This window comes from Aethalodelphis obliquidens, unplaced genomic scaffold, assembly GCF_003676395.1.
Source record: "Aethalodelphis obliquidens isolate GAN/ISIS:26980383/991018 unplaced genomic scaffold, ASM367639v1 scaffold26, whole genome shotgun sequence".
Lineage (NCBI taxonomy): Eukaryota > Metazoa > Chordata > Mammalia > Artiodactyla > Delphinidae > Aethalodelphis > Aethalodelphis obliquidens.
Window position 1 is genome coordinate 13002373 of NW_020837970.1, and position 24130 is coordinate 13026502.

The 24130-nt window shown below is 50.4% G+C and overlaps 1 protein-coding gene across 4 annotated transcripts in view; it reads right to left on the reverse strand.

Moving 5' to 3' along the window:
* Positions 1-21690, reverse strand: part of MEGF11 (multiple EGF like domains 11) — a 235756-nt gene extending 214066 nt beyond the window's left edge. For 2 of the 4 annotated variants that reach the window (XM_027123371.1, XM_027123369.1), the window contains exons 1-3: positions 21473-21687; positions 16672-16773; positions 12537-12637 (exon numbers count right to left, since the gene is read on the reverse strand). In XM_027123371.1, coding sequence (XP_026979172.1) covers positions 12537-12637; positions 16672-16773; positions 21473-21609 — 340 coding nt within the window. In that variant the 5' untranslated portion in view covers positions 21610-21687. Of the gene's footprint in view, positions 1-12536; positions 12638-16671; positions 16774-21472 lie in introns of all 4 variants that reach the window. The other 2 variants (XM_027123370.1, XM_027123367.1) reach the window with 2 other exon arrangements.
* Positions 21691-24130: the final 2440 nt, after the last annotated feature.

Genomic DNA, 24130 nt, shown 5'->3' on the forward strand with positions numbered 1-24130 from the left:
GTACAGCATTTAGAGAAAGCAGCAGTGGGAGGTGCGGGAGGGAAGTCTTGAATCAGATGGGAGGGGCGAGGCAGAATTGGAAGAGTTTAGAAGTACCTGATCACTCAGTATTTTCTGAGTCCCTACTATGTGCCTGGCACAATATAAGCCATTGTAGACCATACAGTGACATGTTTTTAAAAGGTTGCTCCTGGGCTTCCCTGGTGGCGCAGTGGTTGAGAGTCCGCCTGCCGATGCAGGGGACACGGGTTTGTGCCCCAGTCCGGGAAGATCCCACCTGCCGCAGAGCGGCTGGGCCTGTGAGCCATGGCTGCTGAGCCTGCGCCACCGCAACGGGAGAGGCCACGGCAGTGAGAGGTCCGCGTACCGCAAAAAAAAAAAAAAAAAAAAAAAAAGGTTGCTCTGTTTGTTGATTCATTTATCACTTACTGAACACCTACTATATGCCAGGTGCTGTACTAGGAGTAGAGCTCTCAGCTAGGAGCAAATCAAAGTCCCTTGTTCCTACTGAGCATATGTTCTAGTTAGGGAGACAGAAAATAAAAAATATGTATCTTATGTCTCTATGCCAGGTAGTGACAATGCTAATTAAAAAACAGAATAGGTGGAGAAAACCCTAATTCGAAAAGATACAGGGACTTCTCTCGTGGTGCAGTGGTTACGAATCTGCCTGCTAATGCAGGGGACATGGGTTTGAGCCCTGGTTTGGGAAGATCCCACATGCCACGCAGCAACTAAGCCCATGTGCCACAACTACAGAGCCTGAGCCTGCATTCTAGAGCCTGCAAGCCACAACTATTGAGCCCACATGCCACAACTACTGAAGCCCATGCACCTAGAGCCCGTGCTGCACAGCAAGAGAAGCCACCACAATGAGAAGCACAGACACTGCAACGAAGAGTAGCCCCCACTCAGCACAACTAGAGAAAGCCCCTGCGCAGCAATGAAGACCCAATGCAGCCAAAAATAAATAAGTAAAATATAAATAAATTTATTAAAAAAAAAGAAAAGGTACATGCACCCCAATTTCTTAGCAGCACTATTTACAATAGCCAAGACATGGAAGCAACCTAAATGTCCATCGACAGATGAATGGATAAAGAAGATGTGGTACATATATACAATGGAATATTACGCAGCCATAGAAAAGAATAAAATAATGACATTTGCAGCAACATGGATGGACCTAGAGATTATCAGACTAAGTGAAGTCAAACAAATATCATATGATATTGCTTAAATGTGGAATCTGAAAAAAAATGATACAAATGAACTTATATACAAAACAGAAACAGATCCACAGACATAGGAAAGAAACACATGGTTCCCAAAGGGGAAACGGGGAAGGAGGGATAAATTAGGAGTTTGGGATTAACAGATACACACTAATAATAAAATAGATAACCAACAAGGACCTACTGTATAGCACAGGGAACTATACTCAATATTTTGTAATAACCTATAAGGAAAAAAGATTCTGAAAAAACCAGATATATATATATGTATGTATAATTGAATCATTTTGCTGTACACCTGAAACTAACACAACATTGTAAGTCAACTATATTGCAATAAAAAAAAACAAAACAAAACAAGATAAAGGCAAACAAAGATGTCAGAGAGCGGATTGCTATTTCAGACAGGGTGGTCAGGAAAGACTCTGATAACGTGAGAAGATACTAAGTGAAATAGGGAGTGAGCTACATGGTGTGTGGGGGAAGAGCATATGGGCAGAGGGAACAGCAAACAGGGCTTCCTGCGTGCTGAGGCGGGAACACGAGGCACAGGCAGAAAGAGCAAGGAGGCCGGCATGGGAGGGAGAGCGCGGGAGGAAAGGGGTCAGAGTTAGCTGGGGCCAGGCCACGTGGGGTTTAGAGCACGGTGAGAACATCAGAGAAGCAGCAAACCCCCAACAAGGACCAGAAGTTGGAGGTGGTATTCTGTAGACATTGAGGGAATTCAGAAGATGGGAAGTGGGAGCCTTTAAGCAGTTTCCGTAGAGAAGTGGGGAGTTAGGCTGGGGACAGGTTCGCTATTTCACAGGCTTTACTCGGCCCAGGACACCAGGAAGGGGACTTAAATAAATGCCCAACTGCTCTGACACTAATAAAGGCTTCCCCTCAGAGGCCGCCCAGTCCGGATAGCAGAGGTTTAATTACAGCTGCAGCTGGTAATGAAGAAGCAGCACCTACATCTTTCCCCAGCTGTGTCAGCACAAAAATCCCTGTCGGCACTTGCTGCAGGGGGCGGGGGGCATTGCTGGCAGGGAAGCTCGGGGCTAGGCCAGACCAAAGTCAAGGGGCATGGCCACGGCTCACCCACCCCTGCACATACCTCCTAACTTGTCTTTCAGCCCCTCCATGGTCCTCCATGCTACTGCCCCCAGAGCAGTGGCTTCCTGACACCACCGTGAGCATGTCACTGACTGCTTTAACCCTTCAATGACCTCATGAAATTGTCCAGTCTCCTCCGTGTGGTGCTGAGGGTCCAGCCCAGCCCAGCCCCTTCTCCCGCCACGTTTTCACCTGTGCTCCTGCTGGAAGTGTCCTGATCCTGTCTGCTCTTTCATCTTTGCTCAGGCTGTCCCCTCTGCCAGAGAATGCCCTCCCTCAGAAAAATAATACGAACAGCAGCAGCTAACATGTACCGAGCTCTTATTCTGTGCTGGGCCCTGGCCTAAATGCTTTCTTTGCGGTAACTCATTTAATCCTCATGGCAGCCCAAAGAGGTAGGTACTTAACACAGCCCTAGCTTATTTTACAGATGAGAAAACCAAGGGAGAGAGAGGTGAAATAACAGTCTCAGCGTCGCACAGAAGGAGTGGGCTTCAAAACTCAGGCTCTTAACCATTGCCCATCTCTTGTCCTCTGGCCAAGTTCCTACTCATCTCTCAGGCTCAGCTCAAAACTGACTTCCTCCGAAGAGTCTTCTTTGATCCCCCTGGCCTTGGATTCCCCAGACAGAACTGGTTGCTTCTCCCTAAGATGTCTCTCAGTATTTGCGGTATGAGTCTATTTCATTCATTCAGTCTCTCACTCGTTCAATGATCATTCAGCAATAAGTACCAGGCCCTGGGTATACCCCATGTAGAAGACAGGATTCCTCTGCTTCAGGAACTCACTTCTGAGTGGGAGAGAGGGACAGGCAGCATCACAACCAGTGGAACAGAGTGACAGAGGGGACCCAGGGGCTGTGAGCTCAGAGCACATGGAACCAACTGCCACGTGGCTCCCAAACCTCCCACACTGCCAGGTGGTGCCCTGGAGTGAAACACAAGGAATCCAAAACAGGTGCTAATAGGAGGGGTGTCCACAGAACCCACTGGGCCTTGGGGGCGCCTGGACCATGAATTTACTCATTCAACAATTATTTATTGAGGGCCTGAAAAGTACTCACAAGTGAACAAGAGCAAGTCTTTGGTCCTTCTTTCTCACTGTACGTGAATTTGTTAGTCGCAGCGTTAAGCGTCAGTATTTTATATGTTTGGTCAGCGTGAATCAGCCTCTCTGGGCATCCTAAATCAGTGCCCTAAGCCCACAGACGGGCGACGAGATGGCGGTGGCTGCACCAGCTTTGGCTACTCCGCGAGGACCTGCCGGGGCAGCTAGGCAACTATTCCTTCCCCACCACCAGCCTGGACACACCCTCTGTGTCCTTGCCTGCTTGTTTGAAGGGTGCTTATTATACTGTGCTGAAATCTTTTAAAAGTTAAAGATAGTATTATATATATACGTCTACTATATGTATATATACACACATACATATATATAAACCCATTTTTCCCACTAGACCACATGCTTCTTATTCATCTCTCTATTCCCAGGATTCCGTAGTGCCTTCAAGGCACAGGTATCTAATAAATGTTGATAGATAGCTGGACAAATGGAAGGATGAATGTTGTTCTAGGTAGCAAAGCTCAGTGCCAGGAGTTGGTGACCCAAGGGAGTGGCATCAGCACTGTTTCTGGTGACGGCAGCTGGCAGGATTCCCTAGGGAGCCTCTTAGAGGGTCAGCAGAGAATTATTTTACCTAGCAGCTACGTGTTTCAGACAGGACCCACAGCTCTGTGTACACATGTGCACACGCACGCGCACGCACACACACACACGCAGCAATCCCTAGGACTCACTACCCTGATCCTGGCACCTATCAGACTCACCTTAGCAAAATTTCAAAATCAAACCGGTTTGCCCTCAGTTCCTTCCTCTCCCTATAAACCTCTCCACCTCCCCTCTTATTTCACCCCCCCTTTCCTCTCCTGGCCACAGGTCTCTCCTGCTGAGAGAAAATCCACTGAAGGGGGGGAAAGTACAGGATTGCAAGTTGATCTCAATTCCTGGGCTGCACCTGTCCAGGTGGACGCATCACTTAGCCTCACCCAGCTGCAGTTTCCTCTGCTGTACAGTGTGGTAACAGTAATACTCTCTTCTCCAGCCTGTGAAGACCAAGTGATACACTGTATGGGAAATGCTGGGTAAACCACCAGAAGTTACACTATTGTTTTATTATGTTGTTGGAAGTTAGCAGTCAGTCCAAGAGAGCACTGAATTAAATGTCAGAGGGTCTGGTTATAAGTCTCCCCACTCCACCACTCGCTATACACCAGGGGCAGTTCCAGTGACAAGGTAAAAAGTGCTAATGTAAGCACCCCTGCTACAAAAATGCCTCCCAAGCAAAATTAAAATAGTTTTAAAAATACACACCTGAACTCTAATAAGAGAAAGGTAAATCCCTAAGTGTGAGAAAAAGGTGCAGGTAGTTTATAGCAGTCGCAGAAGGTCAGGTGCTAAAGCTAAGGTAGCCCAGGGAACGTCAGCCCTGGCTAGCTGCTACCCCTAGTCTTCAGCCCAGGCTGGGAACCTGGGGGTTAACACCCACATGGGCAGACTGGGCCTTGGGACTTGCCAGCTCCATGGAGGGGATGCTTGAAGATGCTGCCTAACCAGCCTAAGAATAAACAGGGATTCTGGATGAGGAAAAATGTCTCCCACAGGAAACAAAAAACAGGAGCGGGGAATAGGGAGTGACTGCTTAATGGATACAGGGTTTCCTTTAGGGGTGACGAAAATGTCTTAGAACTAGAAAGAGCTGGTGGTTGCACAACATTGTGAATGCACTAAATGCCGTTGAATTGAATATTTCTAAATGGTTTATATTATGTGAATTTCACATCAATTTTTTTTTAAAGGGAAAACCCCTAAGCCTTCACCGCACACATCGTGGAATCTCAAACCAAATTATCAATGCAAAAACTGGTCATGAGCCAGTGAAAAACATTAGAGTGCTTAATAAGAAAATGCAAAACTAATGTGTAGGGCTCTTGCACAACCTGGGACATGGCGGAGGGGCAAAAAGGCTAAAGAGTTCATAGCAAAAAAAAAAAGAAGAGAAAAAAAATTACAACCTATATGAAGAAACAATCCATGGTCAGGGAGAATCAGCTGTCTCCAAAAACAGGAGAACTGATACTCCAGGAACTTGATCCAATAGAACTAATAGCTCAAGATAGAATTATCTGAAGAGACTACAAAAGGAATACGTTTAAAATAATTAAAGCAATAAAAGAAGGATTAGAATACGTAATGAAAGAATAGGACACAATGGGAAAGAAACATGCAGATTTGAAAAAGAAACAAGAGAACTAGAAATGAAACATGTCATCATTGGAATTAAGACCTCAAAAGACAGGTTAATTAGCAGAGCAAAAGGATTTGAAACAAATGGATATGAGGAAAATGTCCAAGATACGACCTGGAGAGATAAAGAGATGAAAAATTAGAGCTTAGGAGAGATAGAGGAGGCAGCAGTAAGACAGCCCAACAGTTTGGCGCTCCAACAGGAGAGAATTGGGAGAATGAAGGAAAGGAGATATTTGCAGAGATATGCCTGAGAATTTTCCAGAACTGATAAAGGACATGAATCCTTAGCTTGAAGAAGATGTATACCTCTGGGGAGCCAACAGTATGAATAAAAATAACCCCACACCCAGACACATCCTAGGGAAACCACAGAGCACTGCAATGACAAAGTCCAGAACACAACGGAAAAACATTCTCAAACTACTGAAGGAGAATGACTGAAAACCTCGAATTCCATCAGCAGCTAAACCACCAACCAAGCGTGAGAGCAAAATAAAGGCATCTTCAGACAAGTAAAGCATTTAAGAGTTGATCACGTCATAGACCCTTCTGGAAAGAGCCACTAAAAAAAGGCCCTTCGGGCTTCCCTGGTGGCGCAGTGGTTGAGAGTCCGCCTGCCGATGCAGGGGACACGGGGTCGTGCCCCGGGCCGGGAAGATCCCACATGCCGCGGAGCGGCTGGGCCCGTGAGCCATGGCCGCGTCCGGAGCCTGTGCTCCGCAACGGGAGAGGCCACAACAGCGAGAGGCCCACGTACCGCAAAAAAAAAAAAAGACCCTTCAAGAACAATGAAGCCAAACCAAGAAGGGAGAAGTGAGAGGCAAGAGGTGGGAGCAAAGAAACCAGTCAACGTGAGTTACATTTCCATTTAGAAGACAGTCACTGTACAGAACAACTGCAATAGTAAAGCCGGGGCACCTAAATCCCAAAATGGCGCCAGGCATTTACTGGAGTTAAGTTTTACGCACCCCTCAGGTTCCTGTGGTGCAGCCAATCTCCCAGATCTTCTGCTGTGGCTCCCTGCCCCTCAGACACCATCACACGGACGGACAACCCAACTAGGTACCCAAGAACGCTGAGCACTCTCCCGGGCCACAGCTCGGCCCAGCAGCCACATACCTGGAGTTTCTGGCTAATCCCTCAGCTTCTGGATTTGGATGAAAACCACATGGCCCCGGGTGGGCTCCGGCATTCCCAGCAGCCACTGAAAGGGCTAGACTACATGGTCTGGAAGTCGCGGGGGAGTTACTGCTCCACGGGGGAGACTCTGACCAAGGGGAAATAAGAGACAGGGAGGTTGTGTAGAGAAATTCCCCCTCCTTGCTGACTACTCTGAGACGTGCTCTCTTCCTGTTACCCATCAGGAGAAGCCCTGAATACCAAGGGGATGCACCTGTGAAGAACCCGCTGGGCTCTTTGCAATTGACCGGAAGCTGAGGTCAGCACAGCAGCCATGACTTAGCATAACGAAGACCAGTGGTTTTCAAAGTGTGGGTCCCATTCCAGTAGCACCAGCATCACCTGGGAACCTGTTAGAAATTCAAATTCCCCAGCTCCACCCCAAACCTTCTGAATCTGAGACTCGGAGCCTGGGGCCCAGGAGTCTGCATGGTAACAAGTCTTCCAGGTGATTCTGAGATTAGGTTACCAGGTGTTCAATAACGTATTTGCATGAACGGTGCATTGTAATTACAGTGGCATCTATGGCACCTGTGATAAACATTAATCCTACTCACTAAATATCTCTGGCCCTCTGCCTTCAAGACCCGCCAGAGCCCTCTTCTCTCTGCCAAGCCAACCAGCAACATTGCTCCATCAGCCTGGGTCCTGGGGTGAAACTGACAAAAAGCAGACCCCGGCTGGCCCACAATGGACAAGTAATATGAACAAGAAATAAAATCTTATTGTTTTAAGCCACTGGGATTTGGGTGTTGTTTATCACCGCAGCATAACCCAGCTCATCCAGCCTGACATGGGCCAATATTTTCAAAGAACAGAGCTTCCCGAAATGCTCACTGCCCTATCTCGCAAGAAAAGAGAAAGAAGGAAATGTGTTGTACCCACTGATCTTCAGGAAATGTTTGATGCTTGGGCAACCAAGAGCGGCCAGGACTCAGCTGTCTCTGTAGATAATGGGAGGGGACAGGCAGCTCTGGTGCAGATGGTTCTAGAAGGGCTGCCAAGGGCTCTGGGATGAGGGCGGCAGTTCTGGGTCAGAGGAAATGGTACAAAGAGGAGGAAAAATAGGCCACCCTGCATCTGTACCAAGCTTTACACTTTCCAGGACACTCTCACTCATTGTTCATCTTTCCTCCTTCCATGCACAGGGATGAGCCATCCTATGCCACAGTGGGTCCAGAGAGGCAAAGGGACTTGCCCAAGATTGCACAGCAAACTGGTGGCAGAGTCAACCAAGGTTTTCACTCCCAGGCAAGCGTCCTCCTAGCACCTGCCAAGAAACAGCCTCCAGGAAGGTGGTTTTGGAGGGAGGTCGATGTCCCCCTGTCCCTTCTCAGAGCACAGGTGACGCTCTTGTACAGGGTCCTGAGGACTCTGGCATCAAATGGGTTCTCACCAGGTTCTTGTGAACTTGGAGGTTTCTGGCCTCCAAGGGGTGGAGAGGGAGGAATGGAGGTTCAGGGGCTACAGGGCAGCAGCTCATGAGTGCTCCCAGGTTTACAAGCTTCTCATCTGGCACCTAGCACCCTGGGCACCGTCCTTCACCCTCTCACTACCATTTCTCCCTCTCACAAGTTCCCAGACCCTGGGGTCTCCCCTGTCTCGTAGAGAGACAACAAAGCTCGTGGGGGACTGGCTGGTTCCCTCCCCCTTTCCTCCCATCACAATAAGCAGGACAGAGTCCTGGTAACGGCTGACACTCACCTGTTACGGGTTGAATTGTGTCCCCCTAAAATACATATGCTGAAGTCCTAACTCCCGGCAACACAGAATGAGACCTTATTTGGAGACGGGGGTCTCACAGAGGTAACCAAGTTAAAATGGGGTCATCAGGCTCGGCCCTACTCCAATATGACTAGTGTCCTTATAAAAGGGGAAATTTAGAGACAGACATTCACAGGGAGAAAGCCATGTGAAGAAGAGAGCTATGGGGCCACAAGCCAAGGAACTACCAGAAGCTAGGAGAGGGGCTTAGAAAAGATCTTCCCTCCCATATGGTCCCTCAGAAGGAACCAACCCTGCTGACACCCTGATCGTGGACTTCTAACCTCCAGAATGGGGAGACAATACACTCCTGCTGTTTAAGCCACCTAGGCTGTGATGCTCTGTAACTCTTTACCCTGTAACTTCCTGATCCTATTCCGTGTTCCCCCTTCTTCCTAAAATCACCTCCACTGACATCCCTCACTGCACTGCATCCCCTCAGTGTCAATCAGCACATGACTTACAGTGCCCTAGCACCGAGCTGGTACCCAGGAAGATATAGAAATGAATTTGAAGTAGAGACAGTTGGAGGCATCAAAGAATCTAGACCGAGTGTGTGGCCCCAGATTCAAGTCCTAGCCCTGCCACTGTTGTGCTTTGGGAACCTGGGAGAAGCCCCTTCCTCACTCTGGACGTCAGTGTCTCACCTGTACTGTGATAAGGTTGAATTAAATGATCTGAGTTTCCTTCCGGCTGTGAAATTCTGCAGTTCTCAGTCAAGATAATACGTGTTTGCGATCATTTTTGTACTCTTCCCTAGAAGTTTTTTTTTCTTTTTCCGCGGTACGCGGGCCTCTCACTGTTGTGGCCTCTCCCGTTGTGGAGCGCAGGCTCCGGACGCGCAGGCTCAGCGGCCATGGCTCACGGGCCCAGCCGCTCCGTGGCATGTGGGATCTTCCCGGACCGGGGCACGAACCCGCGTTCCCTGCATCGGCAGGCGGACTCTCAACCACTGCGCCACCAGGGAAGCCCTTCCCTAGAAGTTTATTCTTGTAACCTCACCCTAGGGTCCACTTGCTTCATGAACCTCTTTCCTCACTCCCATGACCACCTAGACTCTGACTAGTCCCTACCCATTTCCCTTGATCAGGCCCCATCAGTTAACATGCTTGCAAAGCAGCATGAGAAGGCATTTAATAAATACTGGGTTGAAACACCCTTTAAGGGCTTCCTCTTCTGTCTGTAGCGGATTTCTCCTTAACACTCAGCAAGAGGGCGTGGCTAAAAGACAGCCCCTCCTCTTTAGTCCTTTATACACCCTACTTTATAGAGTTGCCTGTCAAAGCACCGACAACACCCTGTTGCACGTATTCGTGAACCAGACCACCTCCTCCCACCAGGTCGCAGGCTCCCCGAGGCAGGAACCATCTCTCCTTTGCATCTACATTCCCCAGCATTTGCATAATAGGAAGCAACAAATATAAGTGGAGTGGATAAACATGGGCATATGGCAGAAGCTCTTCACCATGGGTTGGAGGACCCTTAAGGGTTTCAAGGGATCCATGAACCCACTGAAATTGTGTGCAAAGGACTGTGTGTACGTGTAGGTTTTTCTATGTCGTGCACATTTTCCCATGGAGAGGGTCCGTGGAGCCCTGAGAAATTAAAAGAAAAGCCAAGGCTGAAAAGATGTTAAGACCCAAAGCCATGAAGCAGGGAGGTGACATTTATTAAGCCCCTACCCTGTGCTGTGCCTGGTGGTGTAGGTGTTACTATTCCTACTTTGCATGAATGGAAACTGACGTTCTGAGAGGTGACATCTTGGTTCATGAAGAGAGAAGGAGCCCGTTCAGGGTGGTTCAGAGCAGACTCTGGAGCCACGAGCCTAGGTTCAAATCCCAATACTATCACTTTCTAGTTCTGTGATCTTGGTCAAGTTACTTAAGTTGCTCTGCGACTCAGTTTCCCCATCTGTAAAATGGGAGAAATGAGGGTACCTACCCCAGAGGGCTGTTGTGAGAAGTTGATGTGTTAATGTATGTAAAGTGATCAGAATGGTGCCTGGTGAAGGCAATGACGAGGAGGGTAAAGAGGAAGATGCTGGGACTGGCAGAGCTGAGCTGCAAACCCAGGCCTTGCCCTTCAGTGCCATTACTGCCAGCACCCAGCATGCCACAACGCCCCATCTCGCTGCTGAAACTCTCCTGTGCCCTCCTAGGAAAAGCCTTCAGACCTGAAAGTGGCTTTTCTAGCTTGGCTCCCTGGAGGTGGACAGGTCTGTGACACCAGTTCGGCAGGCAGTCCCTGGCCGTCATAGAAGGAGTATGTGGGAGGTTATAAGCGACCTTTCCCGGCCAGCAACACAGAGCCTGTACAATCAGGACACTCTGCTTCTGCTCTGCTCTTCATTTTCCAAGAGCTTTCCCAACATCCACGAATAGAAATTAGAAAGGGGATGCGCTCATCCATTCCTGGAGCCCCACGCTGACGTCCAAAATCCCTTTATCATTTCCCTGAGTCCATCGCTGTGCCCTGAGCTCCAAACGGCCACTCACAACCATCCCGCTCAGGCTTTATAAATCCCGTGTCCCACCCCACACCTGACTTCCACTCTGCTTCGAGCAGACAGAGCAGCAGCAGTAAAGCCTTCAACCTGATCTCACTTCTACACCTGGGCCCCCCCAGTAACCCCATCCCAGGTGAAGTGTCAGCCACGGCCTTGTTCCAGCCCAGTCTTCTGCCCTGCTCCTGGGAAACAGCCTTCTGGGGTTTGCTTTGGGTGAGTATCTTTGTATCTTTCCTGCGAAACCATCACTATTGCATTTATTCTCGAGAGCACTTTTCATTTATTCCTGTAATGCAATTAGAATCGAGTTTCTTTAGCATTAGGGGAGATGTAACGTCAGTAGGGGAAAACTGTCATTTCATTCCCAACGTCAATATGCCCACTCTGCCCAAATTCTCTCTCTGGTGCTAGCTTGCTCTACCCTCCCGAATGGCAAGGAGAATACTAAAAAGGAGATTCACTCTCCAAATCTGCCTCCAAAGGAAGGGGCAGAAGCTCTGGGGCTGGATTCTCCTCTCAGTCATTAAACGGGGGCTCCTAGCTACTCTGACACTCTCCTGCAGTTGAGGGAACCCCTAATGCCCAATGGAAAGCTTCACACTGGCCCCGTCTACTGTTCAACGGTGAGTGGGAAAGAGTCCTCTAGACTCTGACAACAGGGCCCTACAATCATCCTCCCAGAGAGGTTGAGTGACTTGCCCAAAGTAACATGCCTGGGAAGATGGGGCCAGAACCCAGATCTGCAGGCTCCTGGGTGTCTCCTACTGCATGACAATGCCCTCCACCCAGAGGGCCTGTGGCTGCCAGAAACTTAGCCCTTATCTCCCTGGGGGCACTAAGGCTTCAGTTTTCTGTAGACAAACAGGGGAAGAGATGACATGAATCTTTTATGCACCCACCTTTTCTTCAGTGTCTCCCAGTCCTTTTTGGAAATCCTCTCATTTACTGGAACCAGTTCCTTGTGAGCTTACTCTTGCCATCCTCCTTCTAGGTGCTACGATCTTGCTATCCAATGATCCCACCTTCCCTGCTTCCTCTCTTCCATCCTTCCATCCATCCATCCATCCATCCATCCACCCATCTATCCATGCATCCATTTATTTATTCACCTCTTCCTTCTTGAGCACCTCAGCTCTGCGCCAGGCGCTCAGCACTTCTTCCCCATTGCTCCTCAGAGCACCCACTCCAGAAGAATCCACTTCTCTCCTGACACCATCAAAGCCTAGAACTGATGTGCTAACATGCACCCTCTTAGGAGGTTAATCTGATAGACAAATCTGTGCTAATGCGTTTGCACCAGACCCATTATCCCCTCAGAACCGGCAGCAGGCAATGATTTCTGGAGCCCTCAGGTCAGCTGAGGCCTGCTGCCCAGGGCCTGGATAACAGGCCTACCTCCCTTTCCCTTGTTCCCCTTCCCTCCCCTCCCCACTGCAGCCCCCACATACGTATGCAGAAGTCTCCGCTTTCGTAGTAGCCAGGACAGCACTGGGACCTCCGCCGGTACATGGTCCGGAGCCCACGCCGATACGCTGTCTTATAACTGATCCTACGGCACAGAAAAGAAAGCCACTTGAAAGTATTGAAAATCAATCACTCCTGTTAGAATGATATTCGTGTTAAACTATATCAAGGATGCCATTCAATCATTACTTTAAAATGCATGGTGGCTTAGAATATGATGGAACACAATAAAGAAAAATCGATGGTGGGATCTGGGCCATTGCGATGCAGAATGTATCACTGACATGGCGGCAGCATTTGCTACACCTGCTGACTTCTCGCCAATCCCTTCAGAGCGATACTTAGAAGCGCTGCAGAAAATACTTTCTGGACAGTAACTGGGGACTTCTGAAAACCTCCAGACCCAGGGCTGGAGCAGCCCATGGGGTGACCTTGTTAGGAATTGGGCCCTGAGAGTTTCTATGCCAACTGCCACCACCCCAACCATGATTGCTCATGGCCCTGTGGGGACTGGTCTACCCAGTTGGAGAACTGAAGCCAAGTCAGCAAAAGGACCCTCTGAGTCTGACTAGGTCCCAGACAGTAGATTAATCTCCCTCCCAACAAAAATAACAGCCCCTGGGAAAGAGCTTCGCATGCCATCTTGGGAAGGCTCAGAACCAGCTCTGCAGAGGAAGAAGCTAATATCCAGAGAGCAGAAGCTCTGGACGGGGAGTCAGAGACCTGGGTTCCAGTTCTTATGCTGACCTGAGTGTTGAGACGTGGTCCTGTGCCACAGAGATTTATAGGCAAAATCACTCAGTCTCTATCTGAGGCAGGTAGCATTATTACGCCCCCTTTATTTCTTTCTTAGAGTTTTTATTCTTATTTTGTTTTATGTACTCTCCCCCTTTGTTTTCTGGATGAGAAAACTGGGAAGTTAAATCACTTGTTCGAGGTCACACAGCTAATAAGCTTCAGAGGCAGAATTCAAACGCAAGTTACTCTAATTTCAAAGCCACTGGGCTTAACCTACTGCCCTGTGCCAGTTCCCAAGGGGTGGCTTTCTGGGCTAATGGGATGGCCATCATGAAGCAGTAGGACAAGGGAATGAATGGTGTGAGGACAGAGTCCTAAGGAGGGAGTCAGAATTGGGTACTGACAGGCAAAGCCCCTTCCTCACACATAAGGTCAAAATGGAGGGGATTTGAAGTGGCCATTGAAGACCAGAGAGAGCAAGTAACTTCCCAAGGTCAAGGTGTAACTTGGACTCAACCCAAGTCCTCGGGCCTTGAAGCCAGAGCTCTTTCACTTCCCCACCAGCACCCCAGAGGAGCCTGCCCTGTGGACCCCTCGTTGGGGGGCAGAGCCACGAGGTCCAGTCACTGGAGATGCCTATAGCCTGCTTTCCATGGAGGGTCAGCCCAACTTGGGCAGGGAGTCCTACAGCACAGGCTGGGCCAGCCCTACCAGTGCTTACAGCCCTCGCTTTATGACAAATGACAGTGCAGGACTCCAGGGAAATCTGTGATATTTGGGAATGTCACAAACTAAGGTCATTCTACTTTGTCAAAAATCCATAAGGGAAGGTAAGTAAGCCAGCCTCTAAGTGAAGCTACTTCCCCGGTACAGGAAGGCAGCTCCCGGCAATTTCAGTTGTATAAGCCTCCGAGATAAAGAATGACTCAGGGTTGACTAAGAAGTCACTCAATCCATGCCTCCCACCAAACAAAGTCATCCCCAAGCGCTTCCAGTGGAGAAGTGGTCTCAGAATCGTTAAAGCCTCCCTAGAGAAAGATGTCCCCCACTGCTTCTACCTTCCCATCCTTGCTGGCTCCTTTCCTCTGGAAGGAGAGGGAAGGGGCCAGGGACCAGGCTGCCATCAGAAGGATGCTGCGTTCCAACAAGCCATTCCACACTGAAGGAGGCTGATGGTGCTGCTGTCAGCGTGCTCACGCTGGGTCACCAGGAAAGCTGCAAAGCCACTCAGTAAGTCAGCAAAATACTTCATGTTCCAGGAATGCAGCCTGTTTTAATAAGCAGCCACTCACTTACCCTTCCCCAGTGGTGACGGACGGCAGCGCCAGCCTCCGAGTACCCAGCAAAGCCACTCCTCAGAGCAAACTTGGCTCCGGCACAGGGCCTGACAGTCATGGAGGGAGCAGGACTTTTCTTTCTGCCTCTGCCTTTGACCAGGGCCACAGGCAGCTAACTCACTTGGTCAACTAGGGGAGGTTAAGGGGATGCAGTAATGGCTGAGTCATTCCTATCAGATCAACCCTCCTGCAAACAACTCTGCAATCTGGGTGAAATATAAAAGACAACTACCTGAAAAGCACTAGAGAGAGAACAGAGGCAGATGCTGGAGGGAAGTAGACACTTCGAAGAAGGGAATGACACCAGGAAAGGTGAGCCCAAGGGCAGGCCCCAGTCAATAATATTCCAGATGGCTAAAATTCAGATAGAGGACACACGGCCTTACTGGTCTGAAGAACCACAGGACAAGCTGAGGGTAGACCCAGCAACTAGAAAGTGACAGGAGAAACCCTAGAAAGGAGAGAGCCACAAGGAGGAAGCCCCATATTCTTTGTAAAATCTCTGCCCAAACTTCTGCCCCCTGAATTACACGTGTACGGGGCAGGTTCCAAGCAGTCCAGCAAAGGCTGAAAATATGAACTTTCAGAGTTTGGAAAACTGAGTTTAACCAAGTTAATTGGCTGCTTAAACAAACAAGCAAACGACAACAAATCTGGAGGAACACAAGAGAATTCAGTCTCTACAGTCTCTGCTGTTCATAACGCCCAGAATACAATTCAAAATTACTAGACACATTAAAGAAACTAGAAGATTGTACCTCTGTAAGAAGCAGTCAAGGAAGACCAACCCTGAGATGACCCAGATGTTGGAACTGGCAGACAAGGATTTTAAAGCAGCTATTATATCTACGCTCAGTGTTTCACAACAAGTTACTAGCAAAACGCGCAAAGAAAACCAGGACTTTGGCCTTCCAGCATAGAGCAAGTTTCCCCATCCACATTTCTGTCCACCATGATTCCTGCATAACCTCGAAGAGTGACCAGGCCCACAAAGAGGAAGCAGAAATATCTGGAAACATCACAGAGGCTCAGAAGCTACGCAACGGGCCTACCAGGTAGCCTCTCTCTCACTCCCTCACTGACCCTTCATCTGCTGAATTTTCACCCCTCAAATAACAAAGCTACCTTGCCTGTATCTAATACCTCACTTTTCCCCACTTTCCCCTGCTCTTTTCACAGTATTTACACATCCCTGACCCTGCAGGTAGGTAGGGCGAGGATCATTACACGTTTGATGAGTATACAGGGAGTCCCAAAATAGAGTGACTTGCGCAGGGTCATCCAAGAAAACATGTTTTCTCTTCCTTCCTCTCCTGTCTCTCTGGTGCCATGAGGGCATGGCGTGATTTCCAGGAGGACTGCAGACAAGGAGGCAGAATTCCCACGTGCAGTCGTTCAGATGGAGTGCTTCCCATGGGCAGCCTGGCCAAGGCGCCAAGAGGTGCTGGTCTATAGCCTGCACCCTGTTCTCCAAGCCGGGTACGCTGCACGGGGCTACATGTGCTCTGACGGGGGCCCTCTGAGGTTGGATCTCCCCCAGAAGCAGACCCTGAGGCAAGGATTCAAAAGCAAGTAGCTTATCTGGGAGATGATCCTAAGAAGCACTGGGAGGGGTGTAGTAAAATGAGACAGGAAAGTAAAGGCAGCCAATTCAGGGTATACTTTTGAGCAGCTTCCCGCTGTGGGTGACTGAGGTTCCATCCCACTGGGAACCACAGATATGTGCAGAACACGCCTCAGAGCTGGGTAAGGAACTTCTTACCCTAAGGGTAAGGAAGCTAGCATATTCTTCCACTAACTCCCCATCTGTCATTGGGTGAGGGATGCCCTCCAAGGGCAGTAATTCTCTAGCACTTCTAGCCTGCCCTGCCCATAAGCCGCTCTGACTATAAAGAAGCCCTCAGCAGAGCCTCTCCCGTGAGTACCAAGGGTGGGTACCAAGGGGATGCAGGCGGTGCACTGACTCCATCTGCTAGGGGGGCAGGAAGGTGAGCCTGAGGGCCTGCCTCTTTCCCCCCACTCACCATCTGAGAGAGGTACTCACCGATGCCTGGTACACTTGAACCAGTTGAGGATGTCTGTGCATCGCGTGTAGTAGATCTGATCAAAGGGGTGTGCGTACGATTCCTGGACGGTCACGGCATAGCTGAGAACCAGACAGGAGATGGAAGCTGTGGTCAGCCCTTGGGAGGCAGAGCTGATATTCAGGATGGGGTCTCCCTCCCCAGGGCAGCCAGGCCCCACAGCCAAGTGTCCAGGGGCTCCAACCCCCCCACCCCAACCCCACTCTCCTCCTCCTGCCCTGGGTACTCTCCGCATTCAAACCTCCCTGACTCCAGGCTAGATCCAGGGCACACCCCTTACTGTCCTGTGGCCCAGCTCGCTTTCCGAAGTTCTGGTTCATTTGTTCATTTAACAGAGAATGAATAAAGGAGGGTTTCCATTTATTCTATGTGGCTCTGGAAGGCCCAAAGCTAGTATGTTTTAAAATACTTAATGTTTGCTCAGATCGTTATGGTCTTCAGAGCACATGCATAGAAGCTGATCTTTGCAGCAACTCTATGAAATAAGTGGTCCCATTTTACAGATGAAGAAATGAAGGCTTAGAGGCAGCTTGTCCAGGCCACACAGCTGGTACCAATAACTGTTAATATTTGAGCGCCCTGTGTTAAATGTTTTAAGCCCTCTTAATCCTCACACAATCTTTTTTTTTTAATTTCTCATTATTATTTTTTGGCTGCGTTTGATCTTCATTGCTGCACGTGGGCTTTCTCTAGTTGTGGCGAGCAGGGGCTACTCTTTGTTGCAGTGCGCAGGCTTCTCATCGTGGTGGCTTCTCTTGTTGCGGAGCACAGGCTCTAGGCAACCTGGCTTCAGTAGTTGTGGCTCGCGGGCTCAGTAGTTGTGGTTCACGGGCTCTAGAGCGCAGGCTCAGTAGTTGCGGCGGGCGGGCTTAGTTGCTCCGCGGCGTGTGGGATCTTCCTGGACCAGGGCTCGAACCCGTGTCCCCTGCATTGGCAGGTGGATTCTTAACCACTGCGCCACCAGGGAAGTCCCCTCACGCAATCTTATAAGGTAGGTGGTGGCACTGTTATCCTCATTTTACAGATGAGGGAACTGAGCATCAGAGACGTTAAGTGACTTCCCCAAGGTCACCCATTACCCTCTGCTTTATTATGTCTCTAGTATAGCTGGGGATGCAACGAGGACATGCCCCTGGACCTCCTGATTGAAGTGGTATCTTGTTACCTGCCTGTTAACTGTAAACCTGGACCAGGGGGTAGAAGCCACAGGGAAGCAGCTCCCAGCTTTATCAAAATAAGCCTTTCCACCTGCCCGTGCTGGCAGGAGAGGTATGCAAAGGCAGTCAGGCCAGGGTGTAAAGTGAGGACTCACACTTCCTATGCAGGCTGGGAGAGGACCTCTGCTGAGATTTTAGGGATTAATTTTTATGTCAGTTGGTATTATTCAGTGTTTTTCCCCAGAAGGCTCACTCACTTGGTCCAGATGGCCAGGTCCAGGCTATAAAAGCCCGTCTGCTTTGCCTGAGAAAACTGTCGGTTTACTTGCAGGGGGGCTGGGGCAGGCCAGCCCCCCAAGTGGTTCTCTATCAGGCTCTCTGCTGCCAGAAATGTCAAAGGTCTAGAATTCAGAAAGAGGAAGCCAGGAGCAGTCAGCAATGCACATGTACTCAGGGTGGTGGGAAATTCTGTTTCTCTGAAGCACGGAGGATGTGAGAAGGGTCCTTGCTGAGCCTCTACCAGCCGGCACATCAGAGATGTGCGTCAGAGGCACATGTCTATGCAGACATGGCCTGAACCCATTTCATCTCCAGGCTTGGAGAAACTGAGCTCGACACCCGCCCCTGGCGTCCCAAAGCCCCTTCCAACTCTGAAAATCTATGACCCTGGGCTCCTGCATCTCTACTGAGTCTCTCACTTAGAGGCAGGCTAAGAGTACAGGGGCTCTGGGTCAAGTTTGAACCCTGTCACTTGTTAGCAGCCTGTCCTTAGATATAATACTTAGCTGGTATAAGCTTCCATTTCCTTACCTGTAAACCTATGATAACTATTACCAGGGACTTCATATCATTATTGCAAGGATTAGGATGGCAGTGATAGCGTCTGTCTCTCAGAGTGGTGGGAAGGTAAAGCAAGATAACACAGGTAAAATGCTCAACACAAGATAATACACATAAAATGCTTAACAGGTACACTGTCAGTGTCTAATAGATGCTGGCCATCATCATTATATGACTGGCAGTGACACACCTCCTTGCCAGGCACCGAGGGATAGTTCCTCCCTGACCATAATACGGGATGGGGAGAAAGACCACACACAGACCAGACTCCCTGCCTTTGTTAAGCACCTGGGGGAATCAGGCACCCCTTGTAGCACGGACAGGGACAGTGGGTGCTCAGAGAAAGGGCAACAGCCCAACAGAGACGGTGGGGAGGGTGTCATGGGGAACAGATCCAGCTCTGCAGGGGTGCCCTGAGCCCAGCGAGTCAGGCAACCAGAACTTGAACCAACTCCAAGTCCCCGGGTGCAGCGTGTGCCCCTGGGTTCATAGCTGGGTGGTTTAACACGCTCATTTGCCAACATGCTAACGAGGGGCCAGATTAATCTTGTAAAGCTGGGCTCTGCTAGCCAGGGGAGGTCCTTCTGCTGGGTTTTATGGTGGAGGGGCGTAATTAACGAGGAGCCATCCAGAAGCACTAATCCAGCTGGGAAATTCTCCCTAAGCGGTCTCCGGGGACCAGGGTGTGTTTCTGGAACGACACAGACTAGACTCATCCGCGTGTAGATGGCAATGGAGCTCAGCTGGAAGAGCCAAGAAGGAAGAGGCGCCTGGTGGCACAGGGCATCACACAAGACCTCCTCCCTAGGGGCAGGAGGAGCCCCAGACCTCCTCTTAGCTGCTGGAATCTCTCCTTGTCCTCCCATCAAAGCAGTAACTTCAGCTGATAGCCCGAACAGCCTGAAACGCCGGCTCAGTGCAGGTTCGGATCAGACTATTTCCACATTCCAAATGTATTCATGTCGGGCAGGTTTAGAAAATTAGTGAGTTTGGTTTAAGTTTGCACTGATCCACTGGTGCAAGTGGCGCTCAGAGAAAAGGGAAGTCAGGGTGGGTCCTACCATCAGGGAAGGCTTCCTGGAGGAGAGGTTGGAGGCACTGGGAAAGGCAGAGGTGAGCAGACGGGAAGGAGGCGTTCCGGAAGCCGGGATACAGCACAGACTTCGGCAGGAAGCAACGGAGTCCCAGCTGGGAAAGGTGGATGAGACGGGGATTGCTGAGACTGAAGTCTGCAAACCAAAGACTCATGTGGGAGTCACCTGCTTTCTCCCTCACCCACTGGGAAACAAAGGTTTACATTCACCAAAACTAGAAGAGGTAAGGGGCCTGGATCACCACAGAATCATGTGGAAAGCTTATGAAAACTGCATATGCCTAGGCTCTACCCCAGACCTACGGAATCAGAGTCTCTGCGGAGAGGACCCAAGAGAATCTGCTTTTCACCAGCACTTCAGGGTGCCTGACGTGCAGTAAAGTCTGTGATAACTGTTCCTGCAAAGCTGGAGTTGTCAACAAGGAAAGACAATAATTGAGCTTCATGGTCCGCAAAGCCCTTTCATGAAACTGGTGCCTTGATCATCCGACAAGCCTGTGAGGCAGGGGTAACGATTCTCCCCACTTTACAGAGGCAGAGGTAGGCTCCGAGGGGTTCAGAGACATCCCCAAAGTCACAGGGCTAACAGACAGAAAACTCCAGACTGGTGTGAACCAAGGTCTCATCACTGATCTCGTGTTCTTCCCACTTCACCGAAAAGGAGCACGCTGGTGGCAACGCTGCCTTCCGCTCCAGCCTCAGCTCTGTCGGGACCCCTCATGGAGCACGCGGTCACTGGAGACCACGCTGGTGTGGGCACCATCCCTCTGCCTCCCAGCCAGTCCCGCCAGGCCCTGGGTGAGGGGACTTTCCCTGCCGTGGGGCTGGGGCATTCACCCTCACAGGCATGGAGCACGGCCCTCCCCACTCACCTGCCCTCCTCCACCATCCGCTTCCCCCGTCGGGCGCTCATCTTAATTTTATTTATTTGATCTATTAACATCTAAGTGACAGAGTCATCCTGGTCAGCATGGTCAATCAATTCCAGGGTATAATTTGGTTTTTCCTGATTGGGTCTCTGGTCACTGTCTTTCCGCTCACCAAATCGATACTTTCACCTTGTGCTTCAAAGTCAGGCCATCTGCAGAGCCCCGGCCTGTTCCCCCTGGACCTAGTGCCACAGCCAGAATGCAGCTGCCCTTCCCCTGTCAGCCCTCTCTAACCCCACCAGATCAGAAGCAGCAGGGCCCCCTCACCTACCCTGCTCGGGGCAGGCTGCCGGCTGCCCTGCACATCTGAGCTGCTGCATCATTGCCAGTCCTGGGAGACCAGGAAGGCATCGTGGCATTGGAGCACAGCTCATCTGGACCCCAGTCTCTCACTGCACCCCGCCTCTCTGGGGATGGGCACTGAGCCTCTCTGGGCCTCTACTTCCTCATCTGTAAAATGGCTGTAAGCGCAAATGCAGGGAGGAATACTGTCAACTACCAGACCGCATCATTCACGTTGCCTGTCACTCAACGCCCCCACCCTGACCCCCGGAGCACTGAGTCTCAGACAGAATCTACACAGCTTTGGCCCACCTTTCAGCATCTGTGCTGTGTCCCCAGCTGGACTGCAGGCCCTTGGTGGACAGCTTCCGTACCTCCTGCCTCTGCTTTTGTCCCAACAGTGCCAAGCCCAGGGTGAGGCCCCGAGGGAGTGCCTGGCTGTCCAAGAACCGCATCTTACCTCTCCCAGTGGCTGCACACGTTGGGGTCCTCGGGGTTGAGGGAGAGGACGGTTTGCAGGAGGGAGCAGACAAGGAGCCCTGCCACCGAGAGCGCCATCCTGGGCCCTGCGCGGGAGAACAGAGGAGGCAGCGTCATTAATCAGACCGTCTTCCCAGGCATCTGTTTGGGGCCATGACTCCTCGCGTGAGGCGGCGGAAGGGGCTCGCTAAGCTGCGAAGTTTCCCATCGTCATCGTGTAACGAGCAGCTGATTTCACACTTGCAGGCTTTGACTAACACCGTAACACTTCACCACTTCTGAGTAACCGGGCAGTGGGAAGGCTGAGTCAGGGAAACACTGAAATTTTAGGCCAGAGCTTCTGAAAGGTTTTTTGGTTCACGGACTTTGAGAATCTAATGAAAGTTACAGACCTTCTCCCCCACAAAACGCACACACGCACGATACTTGGCTGTGATTTCAGGGTGCCCTCAGGCCCCTGAGCCCATCCTTGGACCAAGAACCCCTGATCTTCTACCTTAAGGACAACACCCTCCCCCTGTCCCTTCTCCCTCATGTGCTTTGCCCATTCACTTCCTCTCTCTACTCCCTCCTTCAATGAAGACAGAGAAAAAAGGTGTCTGGTATGGCCCTGGGGACAGGTAAGCTGAGAAAACCCTTCTTAGCAGCTCTGGTCCAACAAGCCACCCAGAAGGCTGGTCCTTGCTTTTCTTGTTCCCATGGGCTATCAGCCACTGACACCCAGGGTGATGATCTCTGCACGTCATACCAAACCGGGGGCGAAGGGCTTGGATAGCCTGGTAAGGGGCTTTGAGGAATCAGCTTGTGGAGTCTGATCCTGGCCCCTGAAGTGACAGCCCGAGTCAGGGGTTAAGTGGGCCTCCCCAGCTACCAAGCCCCTTGGTCCTTGAATTGGGGATCCCCCAACCAAGGGCTCCTCATAGAGGCAGAGAACCATTAAGGTGGGAGCGGTGAAATGACCTCCGAGACTCCGTCCTGTCCGGGACTCCGTGGTCCTACAGCCTTAGAGAACTGCCCAAGGGTTCCCACCTGGTGAGGGTGCAGGGGGCCCCAGAGCCACCCCCAGGGGACCTGCAATTCACGTGTGCTGAAACATCGGCTACAGACTGAACAAACACTATGACTCAGAAAGATAGCACTATATTTCCCGTGTTCACAGATGCGATCGTGATTTGCTTAAAAGCTTTACTGAATTCAAAGGACCTTTTATTCTCAATCAGCCACGTTAAAAAAAAAAAAAAAAAAAAAGCAGCTTCTAACAACTGGGGGCAGGGATGGTATAGAAACTCTTTTGACATTGGAAAGGGGTCCCCAGGATTGAAACGGTTGAGGATTTCTAGTCCATTGACCTGGAGTTTACCGACGAGAAGCACCTTCTTGGAGACAAGGAAGCGTAACATGGATGTCGCACACGCCCCCATTTGTACTCCGAGGGAAGCTAAATGGAGCGCCTGCCTTTGTGAAAGGTTAAACTCTCCCCTCCCAGCCCCAATAATTTCCTTGTTAAACTCTTTCTCAGCAGCTCCTTCAAAGATAAACAAATTGTCACAAGTTCTGTGTAACCATGGGGGTCCAAATGATGATTAATGAGGTTTTTCTGTCTGAGATCTGGACATAATCTGGCTAAATGGATTCTGAAAATCGGTTAAGAAAGAGAAAAGCAATTCTGGTGCTTCCGCACAATTTGCAGTCTGGGAGTTGCAAGCCACAGCCGCTCCTAACTCCCCCATACGCTCACCCCACCGGCCCCCAGGCCTCGGAGGCCCCACGAGCACCTGGACAGAGGGCGCCGCACTCACTGGACCCTACACAGCGCTAGGGCTGCCGGTCATTTCAACACATTCTCCTCAAAGAGAAGGCGAGACCTTCACCTTTGGGAGGGGAAAGGGCCTGCCCAAGACATGGCATTGAGTTTGGAGGATGGGCATCTTCTTCCAGGTGAGGGTTGGGCTGATCAGACATCAAATAAATCAAGTAACGAAATAAACGAAGGGACAGCAGCGCTGAAAGGCATAAAGTCTGAACGCAAACTGCAGAGAATGCCTCACCTTGATTCTCTCCACGGCCCTGTCTCGTTACTTTGGCCGCTCCTGTAATCTCCAGCATTCTCCCGAGAGGACCCCCGGCCACATCTTCAAACTTATGGAGCTTAGAATATCAAAGGGTGAGGCCACCTGGACTAGAGGAGACTGTGCCTCTGGCCCCTTTTAATCCTTGTGATGGAAGAGGGGTGGCCGATGGAGGTAACTAGGATCGCGGCTATAATTTGGGAGATCTGTTGAAATCTTTGTGAAAACCTTTCTCTCTGAGTCAGATCTGGACAGGACAGTTTGGCTGACTCCCACTGGGCGGTGAGATACCTGGGCACCAGGGCACAGAGAGGGTAACAGGTGTGTGGATGAGCACACAGGAGGTGGAAATGGATGCGGGAGCACAGGACACTGCCAGCCAGGTGGCATTTACACAGTCTGAGGCCTCACTCCTCCGTTACTGTGTGTGTGTCAAGGCTACCGAGCAGGGAATGCTCCCCAGGACTCACCCCCAAGCCTCGATCAGCCCTGTCACCAGCATTCACAAAGTTCGCCATCTGAGGCCAAGTCCACCTCTGTGGTGGTGTGGTCGGGGGAGAAAGATGTCG